At 40.1% G+C, this 22,627-nt stretch overlaps 1 protein-coding gene across 13 annotated transcripts in view; it reads right to left on the bottom strand.

The window, feature by feature from the left end:
• The window catches only part of MYBPC1 (myosin binding protein C1), a 95,433-nt gene extending 73,113 nt beyond the window's left edge, over window positions 1-22,320 (bottom strand). For 9 of the 13 annotated variants that reach the window (XM_065937731.1, XM_065937643.1, XM_065937698.1 and 6 more), the window contains exons 1-4: window positions 22,173-22,319; window positions 3,393-3,434; window positions 1,004-1,045; window positions 161-202 (exon numbers count right to left, since the gene is read on the bottom strand). In XM_065937731.1, the coding sequence (XP_065793803.1) occupies window positions 161-202; window positions 1,004-1,045; window positions 3,393-3,434; window positions 22,173-22,197 (151 nt within the window). In that variant the 5' untranslated portion in view covers window positions 22,198-22,319. Of the gene's footprint in view, window positions 1-160; window positions 203-1,003; window positions 1,046-3,392; window positions 3,435-22,172 lie in introns of all 13 variants that reach the window. The other 4 variants (XM_065937653.1, XM_065937663.1, XM_065937689.1 and 1 more) reach the window with 2 other exon arrangements.
• Window positions 22,321-22,627: the final 307 nt, after the last annotated feature.

Here is a 22,627-nt window from a genome sequence, read left to right as displayed (position 1 = left end):
CATGAATTCTCTCTCTCTCTCTTTAAAAATTGAGGAATAGACATCTGAATCATAGCAAACTAATAAGGACACATTCTATGGGGCCCCCTGGTAACCATGACCAAGCTCTTTCTGCTTCTAACTTTGTTGAATTCAGCCTCATTCTCCTTCCCCAACTCACCTTTTGCTGGTGCAGGTCCAGCCTCCTTCTCTTTGTTTGGTTCTGTGTAGAAAGTACAAGCACATTTTATAAAGTATCTTAAAGAAAGCATTTCGTTTCACGAGGTGGAGGTGGGGAGAGAAGAATTAAGGACAACAGAATGGAGCATGAATGATGCTATGCACTCCTTTATTATGCTATACATGAATTACAATTTGGTAAATTATAATAGAAAGTCACATTAAACATAATTAAAGCAGCTAATAAATCTGATCACCTGGAGGGGGGGAGTGTACATAAAATCATGCAAAATAGATTTTGCCAAAATAGTTTAGCTATGCTGAGACCATATTACAACATACTGGTGTGGAAATTGCATAATGTACGGATCACTTCATTTTAGACTCCAACAACAGACAGACATTTTAAGAAAGATTGAAGTCCAATAGTTCAGACCTATAGATAATATTAAAAAATCGGGGATAAAATCTGCAACTGTACAGTGGTTTCAAAGAAAATATTTGGGTGTCCATATTAATCTTCTCAGTTGAGTTGAGTGGCAATAAATACAAGAGCAAGAAATAAAATTGTATCAGTTGAGACCCTCTGGTTTGTGTCTCTCCATTTAGAATCATATGAGTTTAGAATTCTGCAGACAGTGACTGACTTGTGGTATATGTAAGAGAAGAATTGTTTCAATGATAAATTCTCTCTTTCCCTCTTTAAAAATTGATGAATAGACATCTGGAATCATAGTTAACTAATAAGGACACATTCTATGGGGCTTCCTTGGCGATGATGATCAAGCTCTTTCTGCTTCTAACTTTGTTGAATTCATTCTCACTCTTCCTCTCTTCAACTCACCTTTTGCTGGTGCAGTTCCAGCCTCCTTCTCTTTATTTGGTTCTGTGGAAAGTACAAGCACATTTTATAAAGTATCTTAAATAAAGCATTCAATTGTGTGATGAGCAATGAGGTGAAGGGGGAAATCAAGAAATTAATGACAACAGAACAGAGCAGAAATGATGCTGCATACTCCTTTATTACACTATATGTGAATTATTATGAATTGAAGAATGATAATGTAGAGTCACATTAAACTTTTAATAAAAACAGTTAATAAATCTGATCATGTTGAAGAAAAGTACACATAGAAACATGCAATACAGATTTCCTTAAAATAGCTTAGCTATGCTGAGACCACGTTATAACATGCTGGTATGGAATGAGTATAAAATGTTGATCACTTCATTTTAGACCCCAAAAAAGGATAGACTTTTTGAAGAACCTTCTTTGAACCTTCTTGGTTAATTTGTGTAGCAAAAAAAATGCAACACAAGAGCAGATTTTATCAGTTGAGAACTTCTGGCTTGCATCTCTAATTAAAATTGTATCATCAATTGTTTAGATACCTCCAAATGGTGTCTGACTTATGGTTTATGCAAGAAAAGAATTGTTTCAACCATGAATTTTCTCTCACTCTCTCTTTTTTTTTTTTTGATTGATGAATAGACATCTGAATCTGAATGAACTAATACGGATAATTTTACCAGAGTTTGGGAGAAGACTTGTTTTAGGAACAGAGGGTCAGTATTGCATAATAAACATGAAATGTGGCATAGCAAGGGAAACTTTACAGTGATCCAGCGACAGCTGCTGATCTGGAGAAAAGAAAAGTTGTATCTGTATTGGCCTGCAGGTTCTGTGTCCTCAGCGCTGGCAAAATTTTAAAAAGTCTGTATGTGCAAGGAGAAAACATACCAAAGAAGTTCCTAAGAAGACTGTCATAGATTTGAAAGAAAACCAAACTTGAGCTTGCCCCCATTTGAACTAAATGGCACTGAGGCTGTTTCATTTATTTTGCATGAATGCTAAGACACTTCAGTCGTGTCCAACTGTTTGTGACCCCGTGGACTGTAGTCTGCCAGGCTTCTCTTTCCATGGGATTCTCCAGGCAAGAATACTGGAGTGGGTTGCCAATTCCTTCTCCAGGGGATCTTTCTGACCCAGGGATTGAAACTGCATCTCCTGCATTGGCAGGCAAATTCTCTACCACTGAGCCACCAGTGTATCTTATTTAATTGTTCTCTGAGCCGTATTTTATTATCTAATTGGCTGTAAGCAAACTGAATACAGGGGACTGTTTACTACTAAGAGTTCCTCCACTCTAAACACAGTATATTTGCACACAGCTATCAGTAAGCTCTCTATCCTTCTGAAGGGCTAGGGCACATGGAAAATACCCTGTGAATAATTATTGAATGGATTCCAGTTTCTCATCTTCCTAGAGAGGGCACTTTGGTGCCTTGATGGGTAAAGAAAAGTGAAAGTGTTATTGCTCGGTCACGTCCGACTCTGCAACCCTGTGGACTATGACCCGCCAGGCTCCTCTGTCCGTGGGATTTCCCAGGCAAGAATACTGGAGTGGGTAGCCACTCCAGTGGATTTTCTCGACCCAGAGGATTTTCCCGAGCCGGGGACTGAACCCAGGCCTCCCATATTGTAGGCAGATTCTTTACTGTCTGAGCCACCAGGGAAGCCCATCTTCATAGGAAAATGCATGTAATTCTGGTTGCCTCCACCGTGGGGGCTATTTGAGTAGGCAGAAAAATGGTCCTGGAGACTCCAGTGGAACTTGCCATTCTTCCAATCTCATTCTCTTCCTTAGGTGTTGGATAAAAAAAGCAGGCTTCACTTGTGTTGCTAGACACCCCCTCTACCTGCCAAAGTCACTGGGACTGTGCTTGCTTCTGTTGCCGTCTGCTGGATAGCAGAGTACTGAGGACTGCAGAAGTTTTTGCTGCTGAGCCTCCGAGGCCACCAAACCTTCCTGGAAACTCCCCTGGGAGTTTCTGGAAGTTCTTGGTGGTGACACAGTTCAAGTAAGAAAAGTGCTGCTCATCTTCCAGGACTAAGGAAGAAATAGGTGTTGACTTTTAGCTCTGTTTACCTGTAGCTATGTGTGAAGAAATACTGCGAATCCTTCAGCCCCTTGGAGACTCAGCCTCCACAATGAGAAAGCATGAGCATAAGAACTTTGGCATAATTTCCTAGGTTTTATAAGTGTACGATGTGCTATCCAAACCAGATTAACGTAAGAAAGTTATATAAACACAAGGTACCATTATGATTACAAACCCGTGACAGCTGGGAGTTAGCTTAATACTCACAGCTTCCATGGAGGACAAATCACGCTGGGATGGATGTTCTGTGTTTGCAGACTAAACATGTAAGACCGTAATGTTTTACTCACCTCCCGGGGGTGGAGCTGGAGCTGGGGCCAGCACTTCATTTTCTACAAATGAAAAGAGTAATGGAAGTGTCAGTCTCTCTTATCCTGAGAAAAGTTATTTTCCACAGCTCCAGGCTCTGCTCAACTCCATCTTCCCGAGACTGACAAGAAAAGAAATGCTTCAACCCAAGGCACACTCTCTTTTGGTGTACGGCATGAGGTGAGGATCTAAATGTGGTTTGAAGATGTGGAGACTTCCAGGAGAGGCAGTGTGTAGTAATGGACAGAGCGTGGGTGAAATGGGCATCCAGAAGTCCTTCCACTTAGTTATAATCTTGGGCGGCAGGCAGAGCATTTTATGGCACTGAGCCTGTTTCCCTTCCCTGGAAAAATGGACAGACACCTAGCTCATACGTTTAGGGTTGCTGTGAGGCTGAAATGAGACACGCTGAGTACCAAGCATGTCCCTTAGAACCCCAGGTGCTCAGAAAATGAGACCCCACATTCCCCAGAGAGCAAGAGCCCTGCGGCATCACCAGCAGCAGCATCTCTTTCTGAATAATGATGAGAACCAAGTCCTCTGGCTTTGCCGCAGTACCTCTTATCATGAAGTAAACCACTGTTCACTGGGAAAGAGAACCAGCCACCCTCAGAGTCACAGTCATTCTTGGAAGTTTGTGTGCCTGGAGATATTTTGCCTACACGTATCCAAAGTTCTTGGGGCTCTGGTTTTGAGGTTTTATACTTGGCTTTGGGTGCCCAGGATTATAGCAATCTGGCAGTGAAGTCTGTTAAAGAAACTTCTACTGAAGAATATATGCCCAGGGTGTTGGGAAGGAGATCCAAGAGGAGAGGGTTTATGCATGCATACAGCTGATTCACTTCATTGTACGGCAGAAACTAAAGCTGCTTTGTAAAGCAAGTATATGCCAGTAAAATAGAAGAATACGTATCCAAGTAGCTAAAGGCATATCCTATGAACAAGGGGCACAGGATTTCCCCTGCTGAATCCCCATGGACGCCCAGAACAGGGAATTAGTGACGGGTATCTGAATCAGCTGCTCCTACTTTAGGGCAGGAAGAGAGAGTTAATGAAGGTGATCTCTTTAAAAAATTACTTTTTGTTTGATAAATAAACAGCAAAGAAAAGTTTTTGTAGTAGAAGCATATTGTGGGATCCCAGGAGTTTTAGCTTTGTCCAGATCTATGATTTTCCACATTTTTTCCCCCATAAGTGGCTCTTTCCAAGCTAAGAGGACAATACTTCACAGCAAGCAGTTTGGCCTGAGAATCATCACCGTGCAAGTCAGGTGCCCCGTTTTAGTCTAGGCAGGCTGGGAGGAGACAGGAGAAGAAGGAGCCTGCACTGCAAGAGCAGCAAATGAAGAGAGGAGGAATGCAGGGCTGCCAGGAGACAGCAACGGCTTTTTTCATCGCTAATGTTTTGTGCTGGGTATAAATTCCAACTTACTGCTTAAAATGCACAATTACTGCATTTTCATCCAAATGATCACAAGCAAGTATATTACAATTTACTATTGGGGAAATATAACGAAAGGAGAAAAGACGAATCACCGTACAGACAGGCAGAAGTTAACGTGGCAGGATGTGATATGGTTTGGCGATATGGTGAAAGCATAAGCGTCCCATAGATGGCACACCAGAAACGCTTTGTTTCTTTGCCACGTCATGGAAAGGATCTTTCCTGCCAGTGTCAACCCGGAGATGAAACCCTCCGTCAAAGGATTTTATTTTCAGAGCTCTGACTGTGGCAATGGAAATCTAATATTGACCTCTCAGCTTTGGGTGAGCTGAGGCTGCACATGGATATCAGAATACCGAGAGTGAGGAGCCAATGTCTTTGACACTCTATCTTTTGGACGGAGCCATTGTCATCCAATGCCCATGGACCTCTTCCTGGATCCCTCTAAGACAAGCTTCTCCGCGAGGGAGGGGATATGTGTGTTCCTATGGCTGATTCACGCTGCTTGGCAGAAACTAACACAACATTGGAAAGCAATTATACTCTGATTAAAAAATACACGAAGAGATAAAAACAGGTTTCCCTGCCTTCTAGTCTCTTCCCCCACGACGGCAGGTTTACTTCTGCTCTCACTGACTTTCATCCTGTTACTCTGCTCGTGAAGGCTCCTGTTACCTACTAGGCTGGGTCTACACTCCTCAGGTTAAAGGTCAAAGCCATTGCTGGCAGACACCTCCTACCACCCCCTCTTCTCACTGCACTCTGGTGGCCCCTCTGCTCTAGAGCCGGTTTCTTTTTTCACCTTCTGACCTTTCTGCCATGGAAAAGAGTGATGATCTTCTCCGCAACTGACCTTTGGTTTTTTTCTCCACATGTGACTGTGTCAGACAGACCTAGGTTCGAACCCTGACTTTACATCTTACGAGTTGTGTAATCGAGGACAATTCCTTAATCTCTGTTAGTCTTGGCATGCTCATCTATGAAATAGGGATAAAAAGATAAATGAGCTCTTAGGGTGCTAATCCTATGTAAAATGCACAGCACAGTTCCTGGCGTGTAGATAGAGCCCTAGAATTTGCAGCAGTAACTATTACCATTATTATTCTTTGGCAATCTTGGTCTGTTTTTTTGACATTTGTCTTAAAGACTCTCAGAGCTGGTGATACCATTCTGTTCCCCTTCTTTATTCTGGAGGCATTGTGGACCACCTCACAATACACTCTTTATTCCTTAAGTATTTAACGGTTTCTAACTCATGCAGTAAGATATGAAAAAAATATGTGGAAGGGTTACAATGGAGGAAAAATTATTTTATTATTTCTCAGATGGAATTAAAAAAATTCAACTGAATCTATAAATAAATATTTTAAAATAATGTTACCTTAATAAGGTTGCTAGGCTGGAGGTAGATAGAAAATAATGTAAAAAAAAAATACCATTATTTTACTATGGAATAAAGTTCACAAAGTAAAATATATAGGAATAAACCTAATTAAAAATGTGTAAAATTCTTATGCAGAACTTTATAAAACACTATTGAGAGAAATTAAGGGAAAACTAAACAAATATTTATGAACTGGAAAAAAATTATTTTCCAGTTGCCTCCATATATTCATGTTTCTTTTTTGTTATTTGTTTCTTTTTTGCTTTTTGGGGGTGTTTTTAGCCTCACTCCGCAACATGCAGGACGTTAGCTCCCCAACCACTGATTGAACCTGCACTCGTGGCGTTGGGTGTGCAATATTTTAATCACTAGATCACCAGGGAAGTCCCATATATTGATGCTTCCTGTCCCTCTCAACTAAACAAAAACAGGGACCTTTGATTCCTTTCCTATCTCCCTAGTACCTCTTCTTATTGCTAAAACCACTTTAAATGAATTGATTAAAAAAAAATTAACAAGGGATTCTTCGGTCACTATGTGAACTATCAAATTGGTCATGCTTTCTCAACATCTTTGTAAACAAAGGCCCATTTTGTAAGGAAAGCTGTGGGAAAAGGCCAAGGGTGAATTCTAATTAAATAAACAAAAGAGAATGTTTCTAGACACTGAAACTGTAAAAATGTCCTGACTGTGTATTCTTCATTTTTGTGATGTCTGTAGCCCCAGCGTTCTATGGAACAGCCCCCAAATCAAACCAAAATGACAGTTTAAAGGGCTTAGTTCAACTTCCAACAAATCCACATTTCATCCATCACTAACAGTCAGCTATGTCAGATACTCAGAACTATAGAAACATTATAGGATAGTAATGCTGGTGCATTTTTAGGGTAGTTTTGGCAAACAGAAGTAGGAAAACGCAAGTCGGCCTGGTGAGTAGGCAGAGTCAGAGTGTTCCTTCTTAAAATCATAGAAACCCCATTTTTTTTACAGCCAGTGAAGGAATAAATAAATAACAACTATGTATTGGCCACTCACTGCATGCAGGACCTACTGTATATTACTTCCTACCATCCTTACAACACTGCAGTCAGTATTATCATTATTGGCATTTTACAGATGGGAACTGAGGCCCTGCAGGGTCCCACAGTCCCTGAAGGGTGGAAACAGGCTCTGACCCAGGTCTGCTTGAGATAGTACGTGGCCTCTTCAGGGTGGAACTGAACTGCCCTTCTTGGCCGGTCACTCTTGTAGAGGCAGAAATGGGCTGATGGACTTTTCAGAGATTTCACTGTGTTCTCCCCTGCTGAACTGATTGGTCTGATGGTCAAGGCCACATCGCCTCATTTAGATGTTGCCCCAGGGAGTAGAATACACCTCAGTTTCCTCATCTGAGTAATGGCAATAACAACAGAACTCATCTCAAGGGTTGCTGGCAGGAATGAAGGGGGTCGTGCAGGGACAGGTAATGCAGTACACATCATAGATACTTTCTCTCTCTTTTCATGGTTCTCACATTATGATCATGATTTTATCAGGACACACCTGGGAGAATGATGCTCCTGCCTTTCCTCACATGCTACCTCCTGAGATTCGCCTTATTACATGGGCTACACCACGTTAGACCACGTTTGGGATTGGAGCAGTGTCTGAGGAAGCATCTGAGAATTAAATGACACAGGGAGGCCCCTCAGTCTTCTACTGTAAAATGGTAATAATTAATATTTTGATGAGATCTACAAGTGGCACTAGAGGTAAAGAACCTGCCTGCCAATGCAGGAGATGTAAAAGACTCAAGTTCAATCCCTGGGTCAGGAAGATCCCCTGGAAAAGGAAATGGCAATCCACTCCAGTATTCTTGCCTGGAGAATCCCATGGACAGAGGAGCCTGGAGGACTGCAGTCCATGGGGTTGCAAAGAGTCAGGCGCAACTGAAGCAACTTAACACACAACACACACACACACACACACACACACACACACACACACATACACACACATATGCATTACAGAGTTTGCACAATTAAGTAAACTGATCAGTCAAATCAATCCTGGTGGAACGGAAAGCATAAAAAGATGAACTCTCAATAGATTTCAAGGCATCTAAAACAATGAATTCCAGTTGTTCTAAACCTGAAGAGATGAGGAACCAGGAATGGTGAAAGCCAAGTAACACATGACTTCGTCTGAAAATAAGTCACTACGGGTAATTTTGGGGCCTCAAGACATCTCCGTTTTTGCCTTAAAAAACAAACAAACAAAAAAAACTCTTCATGTATCTCTCTTACTCATATGCTTGTCTCTGACAGGCTTTGTCATGCCCTGCTTTGCCTACACCTCCAGAAATAATTTGCACATTCCCCAAATCCATTAGATGAGATGAGATGCCCATGTTTAAGAATCTCAGAGGTAATTAAGTGCCTTTTCTACCAGTTTAGTCACCAAGTCAGAAGGCTTTCCTCTCTCAAAATATTTGAGACTCAGCACTTTCACAGTCCTTCTGGTGCTTCTGACACTGCTATGTGCACACGAATCATCTTGGGGTTTGGTCAAGTGCAGGTTCTGACTCTGGGGATCTGCGGAGGGGCGGTTCCAGATTCTGCATGTCTAACAGGCTCCCCAATGATGCTAGTGCTGCTGGTCCATGATGCACACTTTGAATAAGGAGGCTCAGACTGTGCCATGAATATCACTGAATCCTCTCCCATTCCAAATATGACTGTGAATGGTAATGGGTTCACAGTACATGGGCACTTCTTTGATCACAAGCTTCTTGAGGACAAGGCCTGTCTCCTCCTCCTTTTCAAATTCCGTACAGCAGGTGCTCTATAAATATAGTTGACTGGCAGGCTGTCTCTACCCACACAAAAGCCCCTTCTGCTCACTGCCAAGAAATCAAGAACCGTCCCCTGGCACTCCAAGGGCAGCTTTCTTCATTTGCCTTACCCGTAGGGTACACTATGTCTCCCGCTGGTGACCCTTTTGCTGGCTGACTTCTCCCAGGCACACACCCAACTTCATCATTTAGATTCTTCTTATCGTCAACATACCTTCCATCTTGAAAGAGCAATTAGGACCAGAGTTTTGACCCCCAAAACACCCCTTGGGGACCTCCCTGATGGTTCAGTGGCTCAGACTCTGACCTCCTAATGCAGGGGCCCAGGTTCAATCCCTGGTCAGGAAACTTGATCCCATGTGACACAACTAAGATCCAGCAAAGTCAAATAAATAAATAAATAAATAAAATTGCCACCTTTTGCCTTTCTAAGGATTCTGCTTTTCAAAATCTGGCTAGTTTTCTTAGCAAATAACCCTCAGCCAACTATGCCAATCCCATTATCACCCAGCTTTACCGTGTTGGAACTGGCAGGAAACACGAGGCCTGGGAAGCTCTCTGATTCCTGAGATTTGAGCAAATAGGCATCTATTGAGGTTATTGTCTGTGGTTTATTCAGTTGTGTCTGACTCTTTGTGACTGTAAAGAGGAGCCCACCAGGAGCCTCTGTCCATGGACTTCTTCAGGCAAGAATACTGGAGTGGGCTGCCATTTCCTTCTCTGATGGCCGCTATATTTCTGCTTATTCAGAAACCAGAGGGAAGGGACTTCCCTGGCTGCCCAGTGGTTAAGACTTCGCCTTCCAATGCAGGGGGTGTGGGTCCAATCCCTGCTTGGTGAGCTGAGATCCTACAAGTGGCCAAAATTATCTTGTGACCAAAGATCCTATCTTGTGGCCAAAATAACCAAAACATTAAAACAAACAAACAAAAAGAAGCAATATTGTAACAAATTCAATTAAAAAAAAAAAAAAAGGCAAATTCCGTGGGACTTTTCTCCCAGGTGAATAAAGTTGGGTTTTTGTCCCCCTCATCCATCCTTCCCTATTGTCTCCACTGGAAAACAGACCAACAGGATGGACTCAAGAAGCAGGGTTAAGTAAGTGGCTGTCTTTAAACAGTTTTTGAATTAAAAAGAAAGAAAGAAATCGGTATACTCTGAAAAATTAAACCCAGGAAATATTTTTATGGACAACATAAAAATCAACCAGACTTTGAACCAGCAACTAAGGCTCCTTCAGCAAGGGCGGCTGTCCTTGATCCTCCCTAATTCACAGATATAGCCTTTCTTTCCCTCTGCGACACTGACATGCTTTCAAAGGGCTTGGTCTATTTATGGTGGATTTTTCCTATGACCACCTACTGTAAAAAGCACAGGTATGCCACCAATGGCAGGCCCGCACAGTTAGTGCCAGGGCCCTCTAATTGACGGGCACTGGTGGCCGCTATAAAAGAGACAGCCCATATGTGGTTCTGCTGCTCTGCAGAAAGACTAGGCACCCAGTACTCCATAAATGGTTGGCTCCCTCCAATGCAGTCTATTTCTATTTTCCATAATCAAGGGTTCCATGGTCAATACATTAAAGGGGGAAAAAATGTTAAGTTTTAATAAGAGGCATTAATCTGCCTCTCTTTCGTGTGTCTATACACCAAAATGATATAAACAACCCAGGTCTCTTCTTCCCCTGGGCTCACTGCTCAAATAATATACTGCCTGATTTACTTAAAAATTATTTTATGGGCCCTCGTGTGCATTTAAATTTAGGCTTTTAATAGCATAGAGAGCATAATTACATTATATGAATATGTTAATAGGCATAGAAAAGATAATTAGAACACATAATAACAGTTGTAATCATTAAACATCTTTTTTTGTATTTATGTGACTTTCTGTCACTTTTTTTGGATAAAACAAATGTATTAAAACCATCCTTTGGTAACCTGGGGTGCAGGAGAAAATTTCACGCTATTCTTAATTATTATTTCTTATTCTCAAAGTCAAATTCTTTTTTTTTCTTAATTTTTATTAAGAAAAATTTACTTTTGGTCACCTTACAAGGCATGTAGGGTCTTAATTCCCCAACCAGGGATCAAACTCACACGCCCCTGCAGCAGAAGTATGGAGTCTTAACAACCGGACCACCAGGAAATTCCCTAAAAGTCAAATTCTTGGTTTGAAATAAAATATGTGAATGCTTTATATATTGCAAACATTGTGGTAAAAAAGGTTTTATCTGGCCAACTCTTGTAACTTTTGGTACTATAGCATTGTCTTCTCTTTTGGATTAAATATACAATAAACACTGTTGACAGTGAAGTCTGGCACAAGTCATGTCCCAGCCCATCTCTCATATGCCTTGATAATAGCACAATGGAAACCACTTTAATGTAAAATATTGTCTGCATGGGGACATTCATTGCACTTAAAGAAGTTTTGATTATATGAATCATAAAGGCCACCAAAAAAATTAGCAAATAGGAATGACAGTGGATTTGCACTGACCATATTGCTCAAGATTTTTGGACACAACTTAAGATGTAATTTAATGTTTTCACAATTAAATGATTGTCTTGTCTCCTGTTCTGTTCACTATGGGCCACAGGTCTGGATTTTATATCTTGGAAATTTAAGGGCGGATTATACATTTTTTAGAGGCAATTATATACTGACTTACAACAGAAATTCTCAAAGTATGATCTTGGGTCCCCAAGAGCCCCTGAAACCCTCTTGAGGGGTCCATGTGGTCAAAACTATTTTCACAATAATGCTGAGACATTTTGTGCAAACAGGCAGTGGAGTTTTCCAGAAGATCTATAATGTGTGATGATGTCAACACTGACAGCTAGTAGAGCATGTGCTTTGTACTCTTATGCTTTAAAAGTTCATCCATTGTAATTTCAAATTCAGTAAGTATTAATAGAGTGCACATAAATACTTTTTAATGTCTTCAGCAATTACTGAATGCCAATTGATCTAAGACCAAAAAGTGTGAGAATTATTTAGAATTTATGGTAAATCTTTGAAAATTATTTTGTGTGTGTACACTTAAAAAAATAAACTCAGGTCAAATGCATCATTTAGGAGAAATCCGTAGCCTTGCTTAATAAAAATGAGTGATTCAGTCAAAATAAAAGCCACAAACTGATTTGGGGGCAGTAACTTATTCTACAGTGTACATAATTATTAGGAACAAAGGGTGATATTGTCTGGTATCACCTCCCCTATTTAGAATTCAGCTATCTAGCAACCTTACTTATCCAGATAACAGCTGCTGATCAGCAAATTACAGGGGCTTCTGAAGAGCGAAATGAATTGTCTCCAGCTCCTCCTACCTGGCACTCTCAGAGCTCAAATGCTATACTTCCAAGAGAAGACCTCACCTGGGTCCCCAGCCCTGGAACTGGAACGAGGGTGAGGGGAGCCAGGCGACTAGGGAGCATCACTTAGAGAGGCACTGAGGCCCAGGTCTGGACCTTGCATTTGCACGACCTGGAGAATGAGTGCCTCCTTAAATGGGGTACTCTGCAGTGTCGTCCTGCTCAGCTAGAGTATTGACCTGGCCAGGATCCAAAGCAAGCAACAGAGGGAAGAGAAGGGGGCAGCTTCACACACTGACTAGTAAGAGTAATTAAAGAAGACAGCAGCCTTCTGGCAAGGGATGAGACAGGAAAGCTATCCAGAGTTGGCCACGAATTCAAAATACAAACCAATGTGGCCTCATTAACAAAAAGACAAATAATTTGAGCTCTGCAGATATCATGTGGTAAGATGACTGATATCTGTAAGTGATGACAAAGTTAAATTATATCCAGTGTACTTTGCTTTTAAAAACAAGGAGTAATACGTTACTTCTTAAGTCTGTTTATATCCAAATTGGTTGAAATAATAAGATTCAAGAACAAAATGAGATATTAGCTATCCATCGACTCCAGCTATTTCAAAATTTGATTCAATCAATTTAATAGTTATTAATATTGACTGTGGCCAAATAGCCCCAAAGATGATATTCTAAGGTTGTGAATAGGTGGAGCCTATTTGTACGTCAAGTAGTAAATTTTCAATGACTCATTAGTTAACTTGATGGAAATTCCCTGAATCCACAGGGTTTTTTCCCTTTCCTAGTTAACTTGCTCTTCCATTGTTCAAATTACATGATTTTAACTTAAGATGTCATTCCACGCAGGAAGATTAAAGTCAGATGATTATCACAGAGCAACAAATGGCTTCTCACTGCTAACATGGGACTGGATGAAAATGAGATATTTTGCTAAGATCTGATTACTTGTCTCTTTATTGTTCTTCTTAATATATTTTAATGTAAGAACAAAGTGAGGGTTGGGAGTAACCTCGGTGGGTATAGTGGTATAGAAGAAGCTTTCCTTAAGCTGAAGTTTAAAAATTTAGCACAGGTCAAAAGTGATTTGAATCACTAAAAATTTCTCCCTTTCATCCCATTTTGTCTTTCCCTGACAGGTCTGCTCCAGAGTAGACCATCCCTACAATCATATCACTCTTCTGTGATTATAGGGTTATCAGAATAAACCACTTACAGGCCTTTCCCAAGCCATTGCTGGGCCTCACATTGGGTGACTTTTTAAAAATAGAGGAACGACAAGCCTGATGCCAGGTGGGGTCATAAAAATAAAATTCCACAGCAGTAAACACAGCCACTCAATCAATCACCCACCATATTCATACGCGGTCATGGAGAGTTCTTTATGTGGCTATCTCAGAAATGTTCAGACCAGAGGAAAACTCCCCACCTGCCAATAGCACCCCGGGTGGGAAGAGAAATCTTAATGCCCCCCCACACCCAAGCCTTCTAGCCCTTGGTGGAGGATACAGTTACATGTTCAATTGTGCAGGGGGACTCTTTCATCCAAGTGGGGAAGGCCATGCCCCCACAGTGGTTATCACCACCTCCCTAACAACTGGGGACCCTCAGCTGGACACGGCGCATTTCAGTGTGAACACAGACGCTCTAGAGTGTAGGCCTCTGAGCCGAGCCTCCATGGATGAAAGCAAAGATATTTTACTTCAAGTCTAAAAAGAAAGAAATACTTAAGGTGGTGGCAATGATGGCTATGATCGGAACCACAGCTGTTTGGGACTGTATTATAAACATTAACACCAGGCAGAGAGGTGAACTGTGGTTGTAACATACCTTACAGTGTTTGATATGTGTTGGCAGAAATGCCTTCAAAGTTTATATTAAACTTTAGGCATTTAATACCTCAGGCTCGACAAAATTTCTGAGTTTGCTGCTTTAGAAGGAAAGGACTTAAGTTCTCATTACATGCTAGGGTTTATTCTCAGCTTTTCACCTAACTTATTTAATTCTTACAAAAAACCAGTGAGCTAGTTACTATTATTATTCACATTTAACAGATGAAGAAAATGAGACATGTGAAGTATAACTAACTCAATACAGGATACAGCAGGAATCTGAGCTGTCTAGAATATTCTGTGAATAGTTAACTTTATGTCACTATACTTAATGATGAATATTACCTAGTATACATAAGAAAAAAGCCAAAATACATACTGGATGAAGAATAAGTCTAAAGACATGTAACTAAAAAAATGAGAAATTAAATTGTAGAATTATATAATAAGGTGAATTTTTAGTTAAAAGCAGAACATTCTGTTCCAAGAGATATAAAATTTTATAGAAGGCAAAAGCTAATACTTGCTGCAAGCAAAGAATTCCTGAGGTACTTAGAGATTTGATGCTATTTAGAGGAAAAACCAGGTTCCCTTGGTAGCTCAAATGTTAAACAATCTTCCTGCAATGCGGGAGACCTGGTTTGATCCTTGGGTTGGGAAGACCCTTTGGAGAAGGAAATAGCAACCCACTCCAGTATTATTGTCTGGAGAATTTCATAGACAGAGGAGCCTGGCAAGCTACAGTCCATGGGGTCGCAAGAAGTTGGACACAAATGAGTGACTAACACATACACACAGAGAGAGAGGATAAACTGGATGATTTGGAGAAAAAGAAAAAAAAAATTTGAAACCCAAGCTCTTGTAAATATCTAAAGTAAAAGTCAAAAAACAAAATTTAGAAAAAAAAAAAAAACAAAATTAAAAGATTTGATATATAAATAAACCTAATTTTGGGTGTTGTATTGATGCTCCAAATTGGTCCATAAAAAGATTTCTTAGGCAGTATAAAAGGTTAAAAATCTTATCAAAGCGGAGTTCAGATTTGAAAGGCATAATGAAAGTCAGATTTCAGTTAGCTTATCGGGAACTCAAGTTAGAGAGAAAAATAAGCGTGGGATTAAATGATCCTGGTCTTTTTTTCTTTGCCAAATCAACCACTTCACGCCCCAATCAGATGAAATCTACAACTTTACTCTGGAAATGCATGTAAAAGTGCATAATTAATCTGCCCCTTGCATGGGAACACCCTGAAAATGTGGCTTATTGTCTATCTGTGTGGCTGTCCAAAACAAATATATTCTGTAAATTATAATTGGGCTACCCACAAAGAAGAGATTTGGGTGTGACAGTGTCATCACTTTGATATTTGGGGACTGTCTTTATAAAAAGCTGTGGGGACAGATGCTCTGTTCTCTCTAGTACGAGACGGTTTGCAGGCATGCAGGAAATTAAGGGGTTTCCCCAGGGGCTCAGTGGTGAAGAATCTGCCTGCAATCAGGAGCCACAGGAGATGCAGGTTTGATCCCTAGGTCAGGAAGATTCCCTTGAAGAGGGCACAGCAACCCACTCCAGTATTCTTGCCTGGAGAATTCCATGGACAGAGGAGCCTGGAGGGCTACAGTCTGTAGGGTCACAAAGAGTCGGACACAAGTGACTTACCACGCACACACACAGGAAATTGAGTGATGAAGTCTTTTTCTTCTTTTTCATAGTTTCGTTTTCCTTAATCATTATGCTTTTAAATTTTAGAAAATTGCTCTTCAATAAACGATACCTACTTCGTGATTAGCCTAACTCAAAACACTGTATTTCAATAACTACCTTTCTGTGTATTAGTCGGGCTTCCCTGCATGAGCTACAGTCGATGGAGTCACAGAGTTGGACGTGACTTAGTGACTGAACATACAGGATGCCATGTTCTGAACAAGCTAAGGACTTCAGAAAAGACATCTGTCCCCCTCAAGAACTGAAATGGGGGACTTTCCTGGTGGTCCAAATGGTTAAGAATTCTCCTTCTAGTGCAGAGGATGCCAGTTTGAGCCCTGGCCAGGGAACTAAGATCCCACAAGCCGTGGGGCAGCTAAGTCCATGAGCCACAACTACTGAGCCCACATGCTCTGGAGCCTGCATGCTGCAACTAAGATCCGACACAGCCACAGATAAACAAAGATAAAAAAAAAAAAAAAGAAGGAAAAAGACATGGTCATATCTCTGCAGGAACACACATGAAATTAGAAGTTTTCTGCTTATTTTTTAATGCTGGAACTTTAATTCTGTTCTTTATTATCTAACACACCCAAGTATGTCTAGAGATGAGGTCTAGAATTACCACAGAAGTCACGGGCTGCCAAGAGTATTTTGTGTCTCTTAATATAGGTTTCATAGACTAATTAAGGAGGCAAGCAGATACAATTGTAATTATTAACAATAAAAATTCTTCTATTTGGCCATAAAGAGTTGAAAAATAAATTTTAAATTAAACAATCATAAGAGACTTCAGCAAAAATAACAAAACTGCTTTCTAGGGCTGTAAAACAACTGCATTCTATTTCCTTTCATGGCAGCCTCTTTCCACAATTCTCTCTAAAAGAAAGCATCTATGAGCTTCCAAAAAGATTGCAAAAACATCATTTTATGTTGACTCAAGGTTTTTAAAAGATGGTTTGTTTATTTATTTTTAAGTCCAAGCATTTCTTTAGAGTAATGTCAGCCTGGGCAGTTTATTTTAACATTCATGCCAAATTCAGGAATACCTCTAAATTGCTAAAAAGAAGAGAACTCTGTGAAGTGTGTGCCCATGAGGAATCTAAAATGTTTCAAGGCTATATCACAGGCCAGAATAAAGTGTGGCATTGAGAGAGCAATGATTATGTGTTTCTCTTTTTCCTTTCTCTTGGGGTCTCTCAGACTAGCCAGAGAGCCTAACCTTTGTTCATCTCAGGAACTCCTTTACCCCTGCTCTTTGCAAGGCCTAGGGGAGACTTCTTCAAACTTACTGGATGAGAAACAAAGATACAACTTGTTTTTTCAAAGTTTTTTTTTTTTTTAAGAGATATATTTAGGGCGCTTGAGAGGAAAGAATTGGCCAGTCCTTTATTTATCTTCCTAACAGGTGCAGTCGGACAGTCATAAAAGCATGCTACTGAAAAAGAATGATTTTGCCAAGTATTGAGCTCCTCTAGCATGCATTAGCCCAAGAGTATTCCTTCTTACAGCAGATAGCTCAAATCTACACTGTGCATGGCCAGTACAGCCTGCAAAGTTTTTTCGAGGTGGGGGTGGGGGGAAACATTGGCATTCATTCATGCAGCTTCTTTATTCTTCATCCAAATCTTCAATGTGGCCTAAATGAACCACATGAAGTTTGGAGGGAAGTAGCCACCCTCAATCAAATACCTCCTCCCTCTTCTCCCTTTCTTTTCATTACTTTCAACAATTGCACTTTTCCCTAATTAAAAAATATATATTTATTCATTTGTTTGGTTGCGCTAGGTCCTATTTGCTGCATGTGGGATCTAGTTCCCTAACCAGGGATGGAACCCAGGCCTGCTGCCTTAGGAGCACGGTCTTAACCACTGGACCACCAGAGAAGTCCCTACTTTTCTCTCGATAGAGAGAAAAATAATATTCTATATGTAATACAACTTCTCCAAAGACAAATTTACTTTGGTGCTTGAAACAGACCATCCAGTCTCATCTGGGTGGAAACTGAAGGTCAAAGAGTATATATGAGAGGGAGGTTTCCCATCACCAAGGTTCTTTTTCTGATGATGACTAAGCCTTGAGTGACGCTGGGAAGTAGGTAAGAGGTGATGAGTGCTGCTTTGCATTCAGACGGGTTTGGGGCTTAGCAGAACCTTAAAAGGTAGTGAAATCTCTAGTGACCAAGAAAAAGAAGTAGCAAAGGAAAAGCTCCTATGGACTGAAAAAGTTATTCTCCATGACCATGTTCCCACTTAAGTTTACTGAAGTAGGCCAAGATAGAATAGACAGACACTGCATGTTGAAGTAGCAAACGAATCTGTAGCAACAACGCCATACTTTTGATTCTTGGAGTTATTAGAATGGCCCCTAAAACTATGGTCATCAATGAAGGTATCTTTTGCCATATGCTTGAGTTTTCAACAAAAGATCTTACAAGGAAGATGAGAAATCTACCACGACACTCTCAAAGTGTTTTGAATGACCCGCAAGCTCCAATAAGGAACTTTTGCCTCTTTCCTACAAGTTAAGTGCATGAAATATAATAGAGCCTGATATATCACAAAAAGTGAAATTCACATTAACACCTTAACTTGGTGTTTTAGAAAAGAATTTTTCTAGGTTCTATAGGGTCTGACAGTTAACGATTTGTCTAAATATATTAAAGAACCAGACTTTATTGTTTTAATCATTACATAGTACAGAGCAAAAATTCTTAAAAAATGATTTGTGGGCAAAAACATTATTAAGAGCATATGATTCTTGCATGTTTCTAACTTCACGTTGATAAAACCACTTTTTGACAGGAAAAGAGAGTTTCAGCAAAAGATGACTTCTTTACTCAGTGAGACTCAGGGGCAATTCACCATAAATGTTTTTAGAGCAGAGACCATGTTGCATGTATCTCTGAAATCCCAGCAACCAGCTCATAGTAAGCGCTCAATTAATTGATGATAGGTAAATGAATGTATCAGCAAGACATCCTGGGAGATTCCCACAAATCTGAAACTTCCTTCTCACTGTTTGATTAGAACACCTTACTTTTACTGGGTGTCAGATCTGCATCAATCTAAAGTTTAAGACAGACATTTTCTTTGGAACTGGCGGTACAAGTGGTCTAGTTCTACAATGAATAAATATATAACATAGAGATGGAGAGGATAAAGGGAAGTGAAGTGAAAGTGTCAGTTGCTCAGTCATGTCCACCACTTTCTGACCCCATGGACTGTAGCCCACCAGGCCCCTCTGTCCATGGGACTCTCCAGGCAAGAGTACTGGAGTGGGTTGCCATGCCTGTCTCCAGGGTAACTTCCCAACCCAGAGATCAAACCTGGGTCTCCCACATTGCAGACAGATTCTTTACTGTCTGAGCCACCAGGGAAACTATTCCTAAAAAAAATTTATTTCTCAGAAAGAGCTTACTGAGCCATCCAGAATATTCTGAAGGGTCTAAATAAGGGCTGTTGACTAATTACTTCCATTAGCATCCCTCCATGAGGTCTAAAGGTACAACCATACTTCCCCCTTCTCCTTAGAAGGACCAACTCTCCCCAGACCAAACTTGAAGCTCCCAGAATTAGGCCGCTGCAGGTCGGGAGGCATTTATTTGAGAGAGACATCTTCTGCACTCCCAGGTGCTGAAAACTCGGCCTCTTTTGAAGAGTTGTCAAGTGCTCCTGGATCCTGGGAAGGTCAAAGCAGCTCATGTGTCATCAAGATTTACAGCAGGCCATCACGCTGCGCCTGGGCATGGTTCTTCCAGCTAAGGAAGAGATGTAAGCAGACCCATAGGGGCTGGGGAAACCTGCTTGAGGGGGCTGTTTCTGCAGATAGTTTGAAAGGATTCTGTAGAACTGGCTTGGCAGCACATTTTATTCTTAGGCTGTCTTTCAGAGGCGTGTGTATATGGACCAAAACCAACCCCAGGAAGGAGTGAAGTGAAGTCGCTCAGTTGTGTCTGACTCTTTGTGACCCCATGGACTGTAGCCTATCAGGCTCCTCCATCCATGGGATTTTCCAGGCAAGAATGCTGGAGTGGGGTGCCATTTCCTTCTCCAGGAGATCTCCCCGACCCAGGGATTGAACCCGGGTTTGCCACATTACCGTCTGAGCCACTAAGGTAGTTCAACGCCAGTAAATGACATTAATTGGGAGAAGATGCAAGGGCCAGAACAGCCCCTGACTTGCCACACTCCTTACGTTTCTGATGTAAACAATACAAAAATCCAATGATTTCATTAAGAAAACTCTTTAAGGTGTAGTTCCTTTAAAAATCAGTTCTGCTGGTAAGGAAACCAAAAAAATCACTGTACTTCCTCAAAGGATTTTAAATATATCAGTAACCCTCTTTTTATCCTGACTCCCCACCATCCAAATTTAAACTAACCAAAGAATCTGAGTATAAAATTACTGTGCTGAGGGCAACTCCTACACAGAATATCCACAGTACTTTTATAGTAAAAGATTATGGGCACTTTGGTATATATGTTGATTTATAACCAAAATTTATACACGGGTTTTTGGGAGGTGGGGTGAGGGAAGGGCTGAAGTTAAAGATATATTTTCCTCCTGTCTCACTAGTTTCATTGTCTTTATTTTTTTTTTTTCATTGTCTTTGAAAGTAGAATGGATCAGATTAAGTTGTCAGACAAGAAGTAAAACTTAATCACATCTAGCAATCCAAATAATTTAATTAGCTTTATAGGCTCTACAGCTCTTCATATTACCTATTAGTTTATCAGCTTTTCTTGCCATTTTCCAATGGGCTTTAAAATAACACATACAAATTCATCCACTAAATGCAGGATAATTAAAACAATATTCTGTCCTCAGTCAGGAAACATAGAATGCATTTCATCCAAATAAGCCTTGAAGAGGCTAGTCAAGTGACAGATCAAATGAAAAGGACACTTAATACACAAGTAAATCATTTGCATTACAAATAAGACACTTCAGCAGGGACTGGACTCACTGCTTGATAGTCAGGATTAAGTTCCCATATTAATGCATGCATTTGGTGTGGTTATTTCGGGTAGAAGACTTCATCCATCAATGCCCTCCACCACTAAGTAAAGCCAACCTGTAAGCTGATCACCACAGCCTGTCAACACTGGTTACTTAATTACATAAAGAAAATATATTTCAAAAACTTTTGGTAATTTGGTTAGTATTTCAACTTCAGATTCAACATCTAGCATCTTTTCCAAGGCTCTTCAAAACAATGGTTAAAAGGAGTTTTTAGAATTAAAAATGAAAACAAAGCTAAATACCATTTTTATGCTCTCTGGCTCCCTGCTAACGTTTGTCAGTTTGTTGCTTTTATTTGCAAAAGTGAAAAACAAAGATTTAGTAGGCACTAATGAAGACTAACACATGTGAAAAAAGTATTTTTAAAAGATGTTGATTACCATTTAAAATTAAATTCAATATATTTCTGCTGTTAATTTGTGTTTTTCATTAGTTATTTTAGTAATTTTGAGTTTTAGTTTATTTATATTATTAATAAGTAGTTTTAAGATATTGATTTTTCATAGATGGGAGAAGCTGTTTATTGGAGGAAGCATTTTTCCTAATGAAGATGATTCTCAGCTTAATTATTTTTAAAAGGTTACTATGAAATTACCTACAATAAATCTCATTAAAGAACACAGTCTGTCAGTGACATTCAAAGACATTCTTTAACCAGGTGTTTGATTTTTTTCCCGTGCAAGATTGTAATAATGTCATAATTAATAAAGCTCCAAACTGATAAAAGCAAAAAATAACTGCATCTGCATATTTTAAATGTCTTTCTAGGAGAAAAATATAGCAAATTGGGAAATACTGTCACAAATTCTTTTTTGAAATCTTGATCAAATTTGTTAACTATTTAAGAAAGCACTCCAAGCTCCTCCCACTCCCCACAAACTGCAAATACATGGTGAAAAATTTGTGACTGAACCTAAGAAAACTAAACTTTAAGGATTCTTTGCAACTAATGATAAAATTCTAATTTGATCATTTTAGTTAATGTTCCTTCATAAATGATCATTAACAGATATTTTTTAATTGGTTATACTCCTCCTATATTTAGCCTCTGGTCTTTTTACTCTAAGATTCTTTTCTTTAAGTCACAGTATTCTATTATCTTATAGTCTCTTTAAGAAATAGAATATTTTTTGAAAACAGCAAAAAAAAAAACAAAACATGCTTTATTTAAAAAGTACAACAAAAAGATCTAGGGATGAATCTTACCCTCTTTCTTAGTGGGTTCTGGCATGGTCACAATAAAATGTTATTCTCCAAACAGTTTGTCCTTTCCGGTGCTAGTTGACAGAAACCCCAAGAGCAGGCGAGAGATGGTACAGGTCAGCGTGACAAGCAGCTGGGGAGAAGGCCGGCGCCTTTATGTTCCCTGTGAACGTCAATCATGTTTGCACCGCCCCTTTCTCAGCACGAGGATGCTGGAGCTCGCAGCGCTGAGCACCTTCTCACATCTGTTGTCTGCACTCTGCTCTCTTCCCCACTGGAAGGAATCTTCCGTTCATCTCATGTGGCTGTGGGAGCACCTCTGACTTTCTAAATTCAGCTGCAACCTCGTGCTCCTTCTTGCTCTTCTCCTTCTGTCTGACAGAGGCATGTGTCAACTCAGAAATGCAAAAAGTTTGCCTGCTAATAAAAAATTAAATCAAATTAAAAATCATAACATG

Source organism: Muntiacus reevesi, chromosome 1, assembly GCF_963930625.1.
Source record: "Muntiacus reevesi chromosome 1, mMunRee1.1, whole genome shotgun sequence".
NCBI classification, from domain to species: Eukaryota; Metazoa; Chordata; class Mammalia; order Artiodactyla; family Cervidae; genus Muntiacus; species Muntiacus reevesi.
Note: the sequence above shows the minus strand (reverse complement) of the source record. Positions and strands in the feature narration are given on the sequence as shown.